A 17,571-nucleotide genomic window follows, 5' to 3' on the forward strand; every position below is an offset into this window, starting at 1 on the left:
GGAAGAGAAGAAGCACAGTTAAAGGGGAGCCTGGTTTGCCTCAGCACCTACTCTGGGTGACAGGGGAGGTCACCTTTAAATGCAGCAGCCTCCCCCCTGTTGCTGGTTTCCCGGGGACCAGCTGTTATTTCTCTTCCCCCTGGACCCTCTCAATTGCATTCATATTCCGTGGTCTGGGTGCCCACGTTGGTTCATGCTTCCTTCTCCCCTTATTCCCGTTCACTCACTTGGTTCCCCAAATCACAAAAACCTTTTTTAAAAGACTTTACAAAAACGTCTTTGGGTTCGAATGTTTGTTATGCGGGGCCCCGGGCAGGGACTCCCCTTGCCTGGATCCCTGATGATGCTGGTGGGCACTGGTGAGTTAAATAACCCACTTTAGAGAAAGCTGGTATGGACAAGCAGTAATAGCAATATAAAAGATTAGTTCTGTAGCACAGCAAACACCACTTCTCACAAAATGCAGTTCTGCTGAAATAAGCGTTCCTGTTTGCTTGGACCCAGGATCAATATGCAGGATGAGTATCTTATGCTCAGGAGCGTGAATACACTTAAGAAATCACTTCTAAGAGAAACGAAGCAAAAGCCTTCCCATGCCAGTGGCTAATTACTTCGCGTTTTCATTAACTCCAAAAAGGTTCACAGAGTCATACCAGCATCTTGGAAGTAAACCAAAGAGGGACGAAAATTAAAAAGTGGTTTCTGCCAACACAGAGCCCCTGTAGATATGGGAAGGCTTCTGCTTCCGTGTGTCCGTCTGGGTGTCAAACTGTGAGCCAGTTGTGTCGCTTGTCCTGTCCTGGCCTGGCCTCAAGGATGTGGCTCAATTCTGATCATGGTTTTATTTTCTAAGCCGTTTAAGTTCTGGGCATGGGACCCGGAAGAGGAGCGCAGGCGACAGGAGAAATGGCAACAGGAGCAGGAACGTTTGCTCCAGGTAGGACTGGGTCTGCTGCTGCTATTTTTTTCTTCTTTTTGGTGATGCTCTCTTAGTTTCTACTGTATTAAATAGATGTTTAGCACAGGAAATACGTGGAATCAACTTCTTCTCACAAGTTGTTGAGTCTAAGTCTGTTCGTTTCGTGTCCATGAGACAGAATGCTGAGTCTAATTCCTCCCACCAGAGATTACATTAATGAACATAAGGAGAAAGCATTTCACTTAGGAAAAAAAAATCCAAGTATTGATTAAGGACCAACCCACCCATTCATCACCTCATTAACTGCCAATCAAATTCCAGTCCACCTAGGGGTGAGAAGGAATTATCAGATAGCTATTTGATAGCTTACATGTGAAATAAAAGTTGACCTGGGTCTTCTTCCTTAAGTAGAAATCTTTGCTCCCTCTTTGAGCAAAAGCTCCTAATTTTCAATTCTAGAAAAATTCTGGGAGTAAACGTATCAGGCTTCTACTTATTTCACCCCAGCTTTGTGTGACAACAGAGCTTCAAAAAGTAATCTAGTAACCTTGGAAACTAACCTATACTGAGCACGCGAGGTGTGCCAGAACTGGCATATTTGTAGGTGTTTGACATATTTTATCTAATTTCATCCTCATAAAATGCGTCAAAGTATGTCTTCTTAGTCTCGGTTTGCAACTGAAGAAAATAAGGCTCAAAAAACGTTAAATAATTTGCCCAAGGTCACACTTCTAACAAATGTTAAGCCTCGTTTCAAATCCAAGCCTGGAGTGACTCTAAAGCTCATGTTCTTTCCCCTATACTCCCAATGGTATTGATTTTATCAAAAAGTCATGAAGAAAAAGAATGTTAAATCTCATTAATTTTTGTGACTTTCTGCTGATGTATAGAAAGCAATGCTTAATGCAAGTTTATTTTACTTTTTTATTCTTATCTTTTTGTTCTAATCCTTTTGGCCTAATTCTCAGGGTTGGGCAGCAAGGGTCAGCTAGATAGTTAAAGAGTTGCAGTGTGGCTCTAGGTCTACCCATTAAGTTGGATCCTTTTCAAAATTACATAGGAGTAAACCTTCGATACCAAAATCGAGTTCTTAGTAAGAGCTAGATTCAGCAAAGTCCCGGAGCTGTTGGGACTTTTAGGTCCATTGGGAGACCCCAGACCAGCTCTGGTCATCTGCTATTCTCTTGGAAGTCAGATGCCCATTCCACCAGGAGTCAGAAATTCCATGGAGTAAAGAAGATGGCAAGTATGTTTCCCATGGTCCTGCTGTGTCTGTTACACTCTGAAAGGTGACTGTGGTTTTAGGTGTGGGTTGTGGGCTTAGGGGCAAAGTGTGTATGGAGAAGGAAGGGTGTGTGTGTGTGTGTGAGACAGATATACCACATCTTTGGCCCCTGCATCATCCGTTCATCCTCTTGGTGAGGGAAACTTGTGGTATAAGCTCCTAGAACCAATAAACATGAGAAGCTTTGCTTATTTTTCATCTTTTGTAAAGTTGTAAGGTCTCTTTCCTCTATTCTGAAGCCCCCTGAAGTCCCTGTCTAAAATTTTACAATGTTAGGTTTTATAACAAAATTTTTACCTAAAGTTAAAAGCCTATCACGGATTGACCAACAGTGGTTTTGCCAGAACATTAATATGAACATTAGGCTCCAGACAATCTCATAAAGCCCTTTTGCTCCTAAGATAATGACATAACAAGTAATACCTGGAGGAATTCTCAGTGCCTTCCCCAAGAAGATGAAAGCACAGGCTCATGTTAGACTCATGTTAGCCTCAGAGAAGATTGACAGTAATCAGCCTAAAGTATATGACTGTGTGTAGTATGCTCCGGCTCTTCCTTTGTCTCTGTCTTGTCAGGGATGCCATTCCCAAGGCATTCAGCGATGTCAGTTCCCATCTTAAGCATTCACTTTAATTTCCACCAACTCATTTCTTCTAGTCAGCTGTCAGGGACTCCAGTCACATTTTTAAAGCTCTCCTTGTCCTTATGTCCTTATCCTATTCCGAGTATTTTATTATTTTCCCCAGAAGTGGTGATTAGTGTCATATTTTTCCCGAGAACAATGACAGCAGTTCTGATATGGAAGCCTTCTAATGGGCTGTTTAAAAGCTACTCTTAATTCAGGAGGACTTAAAGTTAGGAAGATTCCATTTTAGTAGAATGGCCACAAGCAAAGAGTAATTCAGCCACTCAGCTAATTATCATCTTGTTCACTTTGGACCTTTCTCCATCATCTATCTTGTAAACCTAAGAGGTTTTTTTTTTTTTTTTAATCTTTTATTAAACTCTCTCAGCAGCAGCGTATTTCTATTAGTGGAATGGCAAAACTCATCTCTGAAGGACCCAATGAAAGCAAACTGTTGGTTTAGCCTACCTCTAAGGACAAAACCCAAGTTAAGGAAGAGTTTAGCATCTTTCCATCTTTTCATCTTTTCTCTTTCCGTAAGCAAATGTCTGCTCATATATCTGAAGAACAAGTCTATGAAACACCCACAGCAGAAAAGATTGTTCTCTGTTGGATTTTTATGTCCCTAACATGCCCGAGTACCACAAAATGGTATTCCCCTTTGGGTGCATGAGTGGGTTAGATTTAGAATGTTACAAAAAGAAGGGAGTCTTCCAACACATTGTACATGATAGCTTAGTGGGGGAAAAGTCCCAGTGATCTATGCTCTGGTCAGTTCAGAACAATCTATGGCAATTCCATCACAGGAGCGATACCAGAAGGAGCAGGACAAGCTGAAAGAAGAGTGGGAAAAGGCCCAAAAGGAGGTGGAAGAGGAAGAACGCAGATACTATGAGGAGGTAGGAAACTCCCGGGAGGAATTTGACCCTCAAGCCCCCGTTCCTCAAAGTGTATCAGCACTTTCTCTGTCTGTGCTGTGTGTACCCACAGGGCTGTATCTGATTCTCTTTACTCACAGCAGACCCCCATCAACCTTTCCCTATCCTATAGGCTATAAAAGACCACTACTCTTCCAAATGTAGTTTGTGGTAAGGGTGTGTTGAGTCATGGTCAAAGGAGAGAATAGCATTATATTTCTTCTTCAGTCGCAAAGATGAGATTCTTGATTTGTCTGAGATGACATGAAAGTATCAATTTGTTTATTTGTGTGTTTGAGGCAAGCATGTTTGGTAGTAGCGAATTACTCTTAATTTGTGTGAGGATAATTTTGATATCAAAGCTAAGTGAATCTTTACTACTGCATTCACCATATGGTACTAAAGAGATTTAGAAGGGAGGAGAATTTGGTTTGGTTTCATTTTTTAGATGAACAAACCAGACCACATTCGAGAATCTGAAGCTTACACTTTATGTATATTATCCAAAATCTGTTTATGATTAATATTGTTGTGAATTTTTCCTTGAATAATAATTTTTGTGCATAATACTTTCCCTAATAGCGTTTCTTCAATCACACTAACTTGCAAAGACTTTGTTTTTCTAAGTGAAATGCTAGTTTCTAAATCATTGCCCATAGAGCGTTACCTGATTTACATGCTTTTTATTTTATTGTTTTTCCTTTTGAAAGGAATTTTATTGAGCTATAATTGACATACAGTAAACTGCATATATTTAAAGGGTACAATTTGATATTTTTTTCTCATTAGTCATCCATTTTATACATATTAATATATATATGACAATCCCACTCTCCCAATCCCAACACCCCCCGCCCCTACACTTTTCCCCTCTTGGTGCCCATATGTTTGTTCTTTTTTTTTTTTTTAAGCTCTTTATTGGAATATAATTGCCTTACACTGTTGTGCCAGTTTTTTCCTGTACACCAAAGTGAATCAGCTGTATTTATACATATATCCCCATATGCCCTCCCTCCTACGGCTTCCTCTCACCCTCCCTATCCCAGCCCTCTAAGGCATCACCCATCATCAAGTTGATCTCCCTATGTTATGCGGCAACTTCCCACTAGCTATCTATTTTACATTTGGTAGTGTATATATGTCAGTGCTGCTCTCTCACTTCGTCCCAGCTTCCCCTTCACCCCCCCGCCATGTCCTCAACTCCATTCTCTACATCTCCATCTTTATTCTTGCCCTGTCACTGCATATGTTTTTTCTTTACACCTGTGTCTCTATTTCAGCCTTGCAAACCAATTGATCTGTACCATTTTTCTAGATTCTGCATATGTGCATTAATATATGATATTGGTATTCCTCTTTTTGACTTACTTCACTCTGTATGACAGTCTCTAGGTCCATCCATGTCTCTACAAGTGACCCAATTTCATTCCCTGTTATGGCTGAGTAATATTCCATTGTATATATGTACCACATCTTTATCCATTCATCTGTTGATGGGCATTTAGGTTGCTTCCATGTCCTGGCTATTGTAAACAGTGCTGCAGTGAACATCGCAGTGCATGTGTCTTTTTGAATTATGGTTTTCTCTGGGTATATGCCCAATTTACATACTTTTTCAAAGTAAGGCCTTTTTTGTATGCCCTGCTTGTTTCCACATAATTCTGAGGTTTTTCCCTCAATTTTTTTAATGACACTTTTCTCTTGACAAATGTAATTTTCTCTTTTCCCCCTTCATTAATTACTGTCCTTCCCCTAGGAGCGCAAAATAATTGAGGATACTGTGGTTCCATTTACTATTTCTTCAAGCTCTGCAGACCAGCTGTCTACATCCTCCTCTGTGACGGAAGGCAGTGGGACAATGGTGAGACCATTGCTTAAGAGCAATTTGTGAAATAAGTAAACCAAAATAGAAGTACTAAAGCACGAAGCCAAGTCTTCCACCAGTTTAAATCCAGGACTGGCTGTTTCTCTAGAATCATCTCAGCTACTATGTGGCCATTGTACCCCATGGTACTGTCATTGCCATGGCCAAACCCTAGAGTCAATCCCTGAGAGCAGAAAACACATTACTGAGACCAGCCTTGCCCCCACAGACTGGCAACCAAGGTCTCCGCACTGGTTGGCAAGACCTGGTTAGTGATGCCATGTACTAGAATGTCTTTCTAACTGCCTATCATTCAGCAGACGTGTTTGTCTCTGCCAGGCCATACATCTCTTTGCACGGGAGGGTAGCAGCAGGATGCCAACAATACACTCTCACCAGCCTCCATGAAAGTTGCCTCTGAATCACTCTTAAAATTCCACATGAAATATATATGTGTCTTCAAGGGCTGGAGAGAGTCTAGAAAGGCTGGTTTACTACCGTGTCTCCCAAATAAGGTCATGGAGCTAGTGGACAGAAGTCATACCAAGACTTGGGTAGTCCGTAATCTGCATTTTATTTTTTGATGGTATAAATAACAGAATAAATTCATTTTGCAATAAACATAATATCACTTGTGTATATGTCATATTTGTCATTTCTATAGTCAATTAAGGTATGCTGCAATACACTACAATTTTTTAAATTACCCAGTTGTAACTTAATGCAAATGAAGATTGTACAAAAGGAATTCACTAAATTTGATATGGCTTAGCCACTCAGGCAGCTCAGATTATTGCTTTTCTTTGCCATTGTATACAAAGATTATCTCAAAAGCCAAATCTTTCATATCTCTTTCATACATTGCAATGATAATTATGAAACATTTTCTAGACTTTAAAATAAGTTGTTTATATATCATCATCAAAGTAATTCTACACTGTCCAACAACCTTTCAATATTCACCAGCCATTTTCAAATATCAAAATTTGAAGTATATTGTTTTTTATTTAAATTTTAAAAGTTAAAGATTTTTAAAATTTTTTATACAATTTTTAAAGGTTACACTCCATAATCTGCATTTTGAAATAACCCATGGGCACTCAAATGCCACTTGTCCTGAAATAAGCAGTCCTATGACTCTGTTTTATTTTGAAAGATGGGTTTTCTAGCCAGTTCCCTTTTATGATAACTTTTCAGAGAGATCCAGGTTACATGTTCATTTCAAATCATCGGAAATCTGTTACTATTCAGTTAATTTGAACGACTGTTCTTTAAATTGTAATCAATGTGATTGAGAAAAGCTTCAAATATTCCATAGCCAGACTTGAGTACTATCCATTGTGTTTAAAAATTATATTCAAGGTTAAACTTGTTTTTCCCATTAGAATAAGATGGACTTGGAAAACTGTCTAGAGGAAGAACAAGAGACAAGACAGAAGAAGCCGTTCCAGGCAGATAACAGTGACTCATTGCTTAAGACTAGGGAAGGTGATCCGCTGGAGGAAAAGGGCAGGTATGAGCTGGTCCAGGCTGTCCATCTATAAGCTCAAAGCCGGGCTGTGCCCCCTTCACTCCCCAGAAGGGCACCCATCACTAATGTAAATCATCTTCAGCTTTGAAATGATCATTCCAATGATACATTATACATATATTATTGCTTGAACACTTTATAATAGCTCTAAAGTCAGTATCCTTATGCTATTGAATAGAAATAGCCTTATTTTCAAATAGGTTGAAACCCTTTTTTAAATAAGGGGAGACAGTATAGATCACCAAAGGAGCATGTTGCCAATTCAGAGTCCCAGACCTAAATACCACTCACATGAAATGGTTAACGTGTCTGGAGGGACAGAGGTTAAAATGGGGCTGTGGTGCGAATATAGAGAACAGACTGGCGGTTGCCAAGGGGGAGGGAGTTGGGGGGGAGATGGAGTGGGAGGTTGGGGTTAGCAGATTTAAACTATTATATGTGGGCTGGATAAACAACAAGATCCTACTGTAGAGCACAGGGAACTGTATTCAGTATGCTATGATAAACCATAATGGAAAAGAATATTTAAAAAAAGAATGTATATACATACATATATATGTATATATATATAAATGTAATTGAATCACTTTGCTGTGTAACAGAAATTAACACAGCATTGTGAATCAACTATACTTCAATAAAAAATATTAAAACTGAAAAAAAAGAAAGAAAAAAATATTGTATCAATACTGGTTCATTGCATGGAAAACAACAGGGGAAACTGGATGCAGGTTAGATAGGAATTCTCTGTACTACCTTTGCAATTTTTTTTCGTAACTCTAAGATTGGTCCACAGAAATAAAGTTTATTTAAAAATAGAAGAAAAAAAAAATGAGGCCGTGGTGTCCCACTCGCTGTGGTTTTACTGTGGACCTGAACTTTGCCATTAGTATCCTTTGACCTGTGAGAAGCTGTGTTTACTCTGGGTGATAACGTAAAGGAAAACCAGCAGACCGATTGGTCGTGGGTAGTCCCCCCACCCCATGGGTTCCAGTATGTTCCACGGGAGATCAGAACAGGGTACCCGGAAACCCCTGGAGCATTCAGAGCTAGCTCAGACTGGAGCAGACTCAGGTTGTAGCTACGGACTGTAGTGAGTTTATTGATGTCACGCCATGCCTAACCTAGAAGGGACCTGCAGAAACCCAGGAGGCTGGCAGTGGTCTGTCACCAGCGAGTTCTTTATGATACAAATATTTGCCTCTGGGGTTCTGATATATCAGATAGATGTTGGCAAGTGTGCACGCGTACGTATGTGTGCGTATACACTCAGGTACACACACAGTATCCTCAGAGGGACCTGAAGACACGAAAGGCTACCTAAGTATTGTTTTCAATGACTGGCCAATTTGAAAGTTTACCTGGGAGCTGAGTTCTTCTGGTGGGATTTGCACTGAGAATTCTCCCATGCTCATCAAGTAGAAGACTTGGTAAATTGTTGGATATTGGAGCCTGGGGCCCATGTCCAGAGTCTTCAGAGCCCTTGGAAGAGCACATCTGTTTCCAATTAACATTATTTAAGGAGACCTTCTAGGTTTTGAAATGAAAGCCACTAGTCAGGAATATTTGAAGGATGCGAATAAGCATTTTATGTGAATGATTGCCAGTTCTCCAGACAGTCCCAGTAGTCACCAGAAACTTTTAAAAAAATCTCCTCCATCTCTCCTTTCTTTGCACATAAAAGCTACTAAAAGCCCAGTGAATTACCATAGGCTGCCTAAGCCCCGTGTGGCCCAAATGCTTTCCACAATAAGTCCTCTCTTGTGAAAACCTGGGAGATTGCAGTTAGCTCTGTCATCCCTTGAAATCATGAGAATGAAGAGGACAAGGAGGTAGAGAGGACATCAGAAATGATGGTTTGTTAAACTGATGGATAATGAAAACGCACAGCAATTTACAGCGCTCTAAATCCATTTTAAATCTGGTGTCAACTGCAACGGGCACTCTGCATTGGCACTTGCCGTCTGCCTCTGCAAGGATTAAATCAGGTGCTGCTGCAGCTGCTGACTGTCAGCACCCCCTGAAAGGGGTTCAGGGTGGAGAGCTGAAATGAGGCCCTCTGTGCTCTGGGGAAAATGGGCAGAACAGGTCTTTAGGAGCCAACTTTATGAGCCCAATTCTTGTGTCTCCTCATATCTAGAAAAACACTAGAATCCTGCACGGTGACGTCTGCCCCTCATGACTAGCCGTAACCTGCACCAGGCTAGCAGAAACCTTCTGTGAACAAAATGTGCTTGACTGCAAGTTTTTCACTTTCACCAAAATCACATATATACTGATCTTGCCCCCTGCCTCTTTGAAACCGTTCCTCAGAGCTGTCTGGGATGCTGTCTCCTGGGCCGCAGTCCTCATTTTGCCCCAAATAAAACTTAACTCGCCTTTCTCACATTGTGCATTTTTTTAAGCTGACACTAGTTTGAAATAAAAAAGAATAAATATTTAGTTAGCCCCATTTCTTTTTTTCATGTTGTAATCAGTACTTCCATGTCCTGTGAGATAAGATCAATAACTTTAGTTCAGTTCTTTTACCCCTGTTCTGAAAAATATTTGTTTATTTTAACAGCCTGACTCAAGGAGTCCTGACTCATTCTGAGAAAGCTGCATCAAAAGGAATCTACCAGGACCACCAGCTGGATACGGAAGCTGGGGCTCCACACTGTGGGATGAACCCACAGCTAGCTCAGGGTAAGAATGGAGAAAATCAACCCCCATGTTTCAGTTATTGTAAGACCCCTTCCCCACCCCATCGTCCAGACAGATATGACCTCTGCTGGCTGCAAGCTTCTCTTGCAGCTTATGCTAAATAGCACAGTGAATAACCCCCACCATCATGCACCCCCCAGGGAGTCTCCATGAAATCACTGTGAGACCTCAGCAGGCATTAGCACTTTAAAGAAAGGGGATTACTAACCACTAAGGTGGCAACTTTACTGAGCACTAAGTGTATGTTCTTTACTTGGCCTCAGATCCATCCCAGAATCAGCAGGTATCAAACCCACCAATGCACATTTTAGAAGATGTGAAGCCAAAAACCCTCCCATTGGACAAAAGCATTAACCATCAGATTGAGTCTCCGAGTGAAAGGCGGAAGTGAGTAACCAAATAAGATGGGTGTGGAATTTTTTTTTTTAATTGACTAAGAAGGGGGAAAATGGAAAAGTGTGAGGGGGCAGGATGGTAGCGTTTTTGTGCTTTCGGTCCATTGACTGTCATTGACAAGGCAACAAATATTTATGGAAGTTTGGGACAATCTTCCTGGCAAGTAAATATTTACTCTGAATTTAGCAACTTAAAAGAGACAAAGTAATGTTTTTAACCCACAAATCTGAAGATTGGAAAAAATGTGCAGGTCTGTTGTATTAACAATTTATTTAAGTGATTTAAATTGTCTCAGAGCCTATGGGCAACTGTTCTTTCAAAGAAAAAAATGTTTTCCTCTCCTTATTCTCTGCCCTTAAGTAACTACCCCAGGCTCTATTCTAATTTTGTAACAATTGTATTTTTATGATAATAATAGTTCCCATCATTTTTGAAGCATGTCAATATAATAGGCACAGTGTTGGAGGGTTTACATATATCTCTCTCCTCGTCTTTTCATATATTAACTCACTGAACTCTCCCTATAACATTATTGGGTTATTGTCCCCATTTTACAGATGAGGAAATTGAGGCTCAGGGAAATTAAATAACTTATCCAAAGTACTCATCTGGATGAATGGTAGAGGGATTCGAAGTGAACCCAGAGTTCCATGACATGATCATATTTGAGCCAGAGGCTCCTTGTAATCAGTTTCAAAAAGATAATATTCATTATACTTTAACGAATCATTCTACTTGGAGCCAGACCACCTGGATTCAAAAGTTTGACTCCGACACTTGCCTGCATAGAACTTTGAGCAAGATACTTAATCTTTCTCTGTCCCAGTTTCTTCGTGTATAAAATGGGAATAATAGTGCCTACTTCATAGGGTTTTGTGCCTGGCAAGTAGTTAAGTACTATACCTTGTAGGCGGTGGTACCGACAATGACGTGATGATGATGATGGTGCTGGTGATGATAACTTGTTTTATAAGTTCATCTTTTTATCTTATTTTTCTTGTTACATTTTTTCTCAATACAGCTTTGAACCATGTCCCCCTTTTTTCTTATGTCTATCCAATGTCATTTCTCTATGTCTGGATGACCCACAAAATTAATAGAAGGTAAAATCACATAGAAGGAGTTATTGTTATTGATTACTGTGGTGACTTTCAACCGTTTTTCAAGATGATGACCCTTATACTTTAGCATATTCCACGAAAACCTGATGTTTTGGAGACGAGACTCTCCGTCAGAGGAGGGAGGTTTGGGGGGTTGGGAAGGGCTCAGGGATTTATTCTGAAAGCAGTTACAAGAGAGATGGCCTCACGCTCTGTTCACCTCTATGTTGGAATTTTTCTTTTCCTCATTCTTTCTTGTGTTCTATCCCTCTCTTTACCAATGAAATTAACTTTTAAAATCAAGAGCCCGGAACTGACAGCTTAATCACGGGAAGGGCTCATGCATAACCAACAGCACCTGTAAAGCCATTCTGGGAGCTTCTGGCTGGGGACCTTTCTGCTTTGTAGATGCTCAATGATATAGCCGTTGTTAGATGTTTTGAACATCACCCCCAATCACATGTACCTGTAACAAATTTATGAATAGGGGTGGAAGCCACCTCACTGAAAAATACCTCCTTCAAGCACTGCCCTTTATTTCAGGGCTCTCTTTAAGAGCTCTTCCCTACATCCCCGCTCCTGTCTCCCCTCCCAACCGTCCATAATTTTTATATCTAACTGGGCTTGAAACTGTAACTAGCAAAGAACCTGGCAAAAATAAAGAGTAGAAAACTATTTTGTCTTGCAGTTCAACAATGCCAGCCTGCTTTTGATATTATGCAGCCAATGTCTGTACAATCTGCTGGATGGAATTTTTTTTTGTCCTTTATAAAAAATTACCCCAGGACACACTGTGGTCTTTTGTTTGGTTGTCAAGGAAGTGTTTTTTTGTTTTTTGTTTTTGTTTTTCCTTTTATAAAATGTCTTTTCTTGCGGGATTGGGCTTCTCTTTACTTGTCATGATGTTTGGCTCCTTTCCCGTGTTACAGGAAAAGCCCTCGAGAGAACTTCCAGGCTGGGCAGTTGTCCCCCTGCTCCCCCACCCCTCCCGGCCAGTCACCCAACAGGTACAAGAGGTCCGCAAGCCCTTCTGAGGCTGCTTTGTTTTAACCAGCACCTGCTGAGCACAATTGCAACCAAATTAGTGCTTGCCAGAGGATGGTGAGGGCTTTGTCCTTCCATGTCTCTTCCTGCACACACACATCGGCAGGAGGAAAGAACACATCCCCATCTGCCTAAAGATTTCATCAGCCCAAGATCGAAAGAGCCGAGAGGGTGACGTTGGCACGGCTGTGGCCATGGGGCTTAAATGACATTGTGTGGAACCTGCAATCTAATAAGAAAATCCACCAGACAATTGCCGGGCTCCTAAGTCGGCGCCTCTCCCTCCAAGATGGCTCGGTCCTTCTAGGCGGGATCCGCTGATGGCTCTTCCAGTGAACCAGGCGGGCGCTGAGAAAGGAAACCTCATCCTCCCTTTTGCTCTACCCGAGCTCTCTAATGATTACTTCTGGACATTAATTGGGCCCCATGATATTCTTAAAAGCTGCCTGAGCTCCCGTTCCCTAGAGAGACAAATTACTGAGTACTCCAAGGTTTTCTTTGATTCAGAAATTTCATTTAACTACTGCATAAGAGGGAAATCCTAATAAATTGAGCTTGCTAAGGGCAACTCTTCCTCTTTTCTCGTCTTCCTTTCTGTTTCCTCTGTCCCTCTGTTCGCTGCCAAATGATATTGCATATTTTAAAATTTCTTGTGTAACTCCAAGAGCTTTCCTGACAGTCGGCATCATTGCAGTCCAATCTTAGTTATGGGAAAGCTGCCTTAGAGCACAGCCATCCTGTCCGAGCCAGGTGAAGTGGAAACCCACTGTGAGTTCTTCATACCAGGTCATAAAACTCGGTATCAGAGCAGGGATTTGATCCCATGTCTGCCTGATGCCTGTATCACAATTTCCTCTTTATTTTTAAAGAGCAAAAAAAAATTTTTTAATAAGTGAAAAGAAATGCCCTAGGGGGCCAATGAACCTATCATAGAAAAATTTAATGCAACATTAAAACCTTAGTAAAACTAAACTTGATTGTCTTTTAGGAGTTAAGAAACCATATGATAAACACATTAAATCATTTCAAGGCATATGATCACTGCAGTTGAAGAGACTACAATGCAAACTTTTTATAACAACTAACACACACACCCCTACACACACACATACAGAATTCCGTGCCACAGTGGAGGCCTGTGGTATTTAATCTATCGACCGTCTGCATCTTTTATCTAATGCTTAATCCCTGCTTATTTTCAGTTCAGTGATTTTCATTGCATTTATGGTATAAAGGTTTTAAAAGCTCCCCTTTTTTTTTTTTTGCTTGAGGCTCCACATTTGCATGTTTGACCAACGATTCCAAACAGAACGTTTTATTCTGACATATATTTTGTAACCTAGGTCTATTAGTGGGAAGAAGCTGTGCTCTTCCTGTGGGCTTCCACTGGGTAAAGGAGCTGCAATGATCATCGAGACCCTCAATCTCTATTTTCACATCCAGTGCTTTAGGGTATGTATTTATCACTCTTCTCCCAAAATACAACCTCATGATGTCTTTTGGCCTCGTTCGGAGCTAAGTGAACACCTCCTGGAAATCCTGATGGCCTTTGCATGTGAGCCCCTCTCCCACTCTAGGTGTACAGAAGTATGCGTGGAGTCCATCCTTCAGGATGAATCTCTCCTATCACGCATCCCTTTGGGATGTCGGGTTAGAGGAAGCAAGACAGATTTGTGCAATGTGTCTTTAGAAAACCATGTTTTTGTTGCTGAAGAGCGTATACTTTAGCAGGAAGCTGAGAAAGCCACCCTGGAGGACAATGATGCTTCTGAATCTTATAAGGCCAGATGGATTTATTTGGAATGTAACATCTTTGTTGCTTCTCAAACTCTTGTGACCCAATTCAAAGGTTTTTGGTCTTTGACCTAATGGAAGATTGTCTGTCAATTAAGTGGTTACGGCTAGTTGCTAACTTGTAGGTCTCCCAATGACTGTCTGCAGTCACAGGTTGACTATCACTCCCTCAGAGAAGCTGCCCTGCTTACCAGTCAAGTTGTCTTTGTTTCAGGTCCTTACAGAAGCTTTCGTGGTCCTTCCTGCTCACTAGTGAATTGTTTAATTATCATCTCCTCTCCACAAGCACCATAAGGGCAGGGACCACGTCTGTCTGGCTCACCACTGTATCCTCTGTTCCCAGCAGAAATGGTATCAATAAGTATTTTTAGATGAATGAAGTAATGAATAACTGAAAATAGGGAGGCCTACATTCTCGTCCCAAATCTCCTGCCAATAAGCAGATGAATGAACCACTTATGCCTGATCTATTACAAAATTTACAAGTCAGACTATATCAGCATTTCCTTTTTTCACCCATGGACATGTTTCAAATAATATATAATTTTTTAAGCCAAACTCTATCTCTGAAAAAGAATCATTTCTTTCTCTAACTTTCTGTGTCCTTCTTGGATTTTGTCCTGTTTCTTATTAGTAGCCCCTCGCTATAAAGTAAACGTGCATGGGTTTAAAGTAACTTCCACTTTACCTATCAGCTAAGGGATAGTCAGTGAGGCTGTCCCAAAGTTATTAATTTAATAATGTCAGTAGTCGCTGGAAAGCAAAACTGATGGACAAAACGTGATATGGATACTTAATTAGACTCCATTTATCAATATTGTTATTGTAAAATTAACATAAGTAATGTATATCCTAAATTGTCTAGGAGTGTTTGGAGGCTATATCCTTTTTTTTTTTTTGGCCACATAGCATAGCATGTGAGACCTTAGTTCCCCAACCAGGGATCAAACCTGTGCCCCCTGCATTGGAAGCGTGGAGTCTCAGCCACTGGACCGCCAGGGAAGTCCCTGGAGGCTGTATACCTTTTAAAAATTCATGGTAATACCAAGATAATATGTTTCAACACCACAGTTTATTCTCAGAAACTTCGCCAGAACTCAAAATAATCAAGATGGCAAAGAGTCTTTGCAGATTCTCAATGGATAGGGGACTTGTCTTCTTAGCTGTCAAGGCCTTTATTCTCTCTAATCATTCACTTCCTGGAGCTGACCTGATGCTTTAAGGTACATCACCTCTTAGATTGATCCCCTACCCTTCTGTGTAGATGCAGCTTGTAATATAATTTGGATGAAGCCTCCCGCTGCCCGAGGTGACCTTCGAGCATCAGCCTCGGGCTGGCTCTTTTCTCCTGGGCTGTGTCATGACCCCCCCACAGTAGGCTGGCATGAACCAACCCCCAATGCCACCTTCTCTGGTTCAGACAGCGCAGTGTACCCCACAGTTTCCTTATGCACTCAGGCTGACTTGGTGTCACTGCTTTTAACATGGAAACATAAAGTGGAATAGCTATTTTCCAGTCATTTTAGTCAGGAACCAACAATGCTAAAAAGCATTTGAAGATTATTCAGGGACAAGTTTCAATATATAATTCGTTGGCCATGTGTTTATTTAAAACAGGATTTAATCTGTTTAAAATGGTTCTTCCATCTTGATTGAGAATCGGTGTGCATAGGCTTTGGGATCAACCAGCTACCACTTACCAACTTCACAACCCTGGACAAGTCAGCTAACCTCTCTGAACCTGTGTCCTCTTTTGCAAAATGCCAGGAGTTAGGATAAAATGCTAAAAAGTGTATTGTTGCTGGAAGTCAAGTCATGGTGCAGCATTTAATACTCAGTAGATATGCAACAAAGGTGGAGGTTGGAGAAGTGATTACTGTAGTAGTCATGTGAACAATAGCTTAACATTATAAGGAAATACCTCCTTATGCACCTTATAACTCCTGTTCTTTCTACCCTATAGTGTGGAATTTGTAAAGGACAGCTTGGAGATGCAGTGAGTGGGACGGATGTTAGGATTCGAAATGGTCTTCTAAACTGTAATGATTGTTACATCCGATCCAGAAGTAAGTCCTGGGGCGGGGGGACATACCTTGAGATGAATGAGTACAAGCATATGTGCCTTGCACAGACCCAATTTAGGAATTCAACTACTCCCCATCAGTTGACAATTCCTACACTGAAGCAAAGATTTATTAGCATCCAGGTAAAAGACATGAAAATGAAATAATCCCTTATTTACCACTTGTTTCTTACTGGAAGTTACTGCTACAATGTGGACAAATACTTTATCCAGAAGTGTATTAATACACCAGCAGGTAAAAATGTAGACCAAGTTTGAGACATTGCCTGAGCTCACCATAGACATTTCAGTGAGATACAGGGATGATATAAAGTCTGAAACCCTATTTATTTGTTGAGGCATCTCTTTAGAAGGCCAGTAGCATTTGGAGGGTGTTTCACATATGAAGAATAGCTCTCCACTGTTTCATCAAATCAAGCACCAACTCCACAGTATCTACATGCCTACATTCAGGAGTTTCATGGCATACTGTGGGCTTGTTCCCAACTAAATTGGACATTCTTTGAGACACAAAATGGTGGGTTCTACCTCTCTGCGAATCCCTGCCCTCCTCCAAAATACCTTAGTACATACTAATCAGAGCTTAACCAATATATGCTGCCTTGAAGATCCCTTGAGCAGCCTGCCCTCCCATCTTATGTCTGGGTCTCCTGCCATAGAAAGTTCATATTATTTTGGGGGGCCACCAGAGGGTGCTGTTGCCCAGCTGCTGTTTACAAAATCTGAAACTGGACAGTGGCTAGCCTCTGTATCCTTCCTCACTCTCCATCATAAGTATAGTCCTTCTGGTGGATGACCTAGACAGCAGGTGACTCTTCTGTGCATATTTGTCAGTCAGAAACTCTTTCTTAAAAAAGAAATGTGAGTGAAGATATGGACTTCGATATTCCAGAATTTTTTATTATTTCTCAAAGTAAGCGAAGTGTCATTTTTAGTCTTTTTATGTGGGTCTCTAAATCTGCATGACTGAAGATTTTAAGAGTGAAAATTGAAATTAAGTTGTTTTATAGCTATAGATTTAGTAAATTTAGAGAAATATATGTCTATTTTAACAAAACGATGGAAAATTAAATCAAACCCAGGTGGTTTTGATCTATGATAAACATATGACTTGAGGTCAAAACAGTTCCAACTTAGAGCTGCTGCCATTAACCTGGACTATTTTATATGTATATACAAAATATTGATATTAATTTTTATGCTATGTATTATACATACAAAATATGGGATAATAGTATACCGTATATATACCATAAATATATATACATGCATACATAAATACATATATCCATGTATAATATATAATGATT

The 17,571-nt window shown here is 40.6% G+C and overlaps 1 protein-coding gene across 7 annotated transcripts in view; it reads left to right on the forward strand.

The window, feature by feature from the left end:
• LIMCH1 (LIM and calponin homology domains 1) overlaps positions 1-17,571 on the forward strand; it is a 326,500-nt gene that overhangs the window by 302,493 nt on the left and 6,436 nt on the right. For 4 of the 7 annotated variants that reach the window (XM_057726686.1, XM_057726689.1, XM_057726688.1 and 1 more), the window contains 8 exons: positions 854-937; positions 3,636-3,728; positions 5,503-5,607; positions 6,996-7,123; positions 9,705-9,826; positions 10,108-10,231; positions 13,728-13,836; positions 16,142-16,244. In XM_057726686.1, the coding sequence (XP_057582669.1) occupies positions 854-937; positions 3,636-3,728; positions 5,503-5,607; positions 6,996-7,123; positions 9,705-9,826; positions 10,108-10,231; positions 13,728-13,836; positions 16,142-16,244 (868 nt within the window). Of the gene's footprint in view, positions 1-853; positions 938-3,635; positions 3,729-5,502; positions 5,608-6,995; positions 7,124-9,704; positions 9,827-10,107; positions 10,232-12,269; positions 12,348-13,727; positions 13,837-16,141; positions 16,245-17,571 lie in introns of all 7 variants that reach the window. The other 3 variants (XM_057726692.1, XM_057726685.1, XM_057726687.1) reach the window with 1 other exon arrangement.

Source organism: Hippopotamus amphibius, chromosome 3 (assembly GCF_030028045.1).
Source record: "Hippopotamus amphibius kiboko isolate mHipAmp2 chromosome 3, mHipAmp2.hap2, whole genome shotgun sequence".
Taxonomy (NCBI): Eukaryota; Metazoa; Chordata; class Mammalia; order Artiodactyla; family Hippopotamidae; genus Hippopotamus; species Hippopotamus amphibius.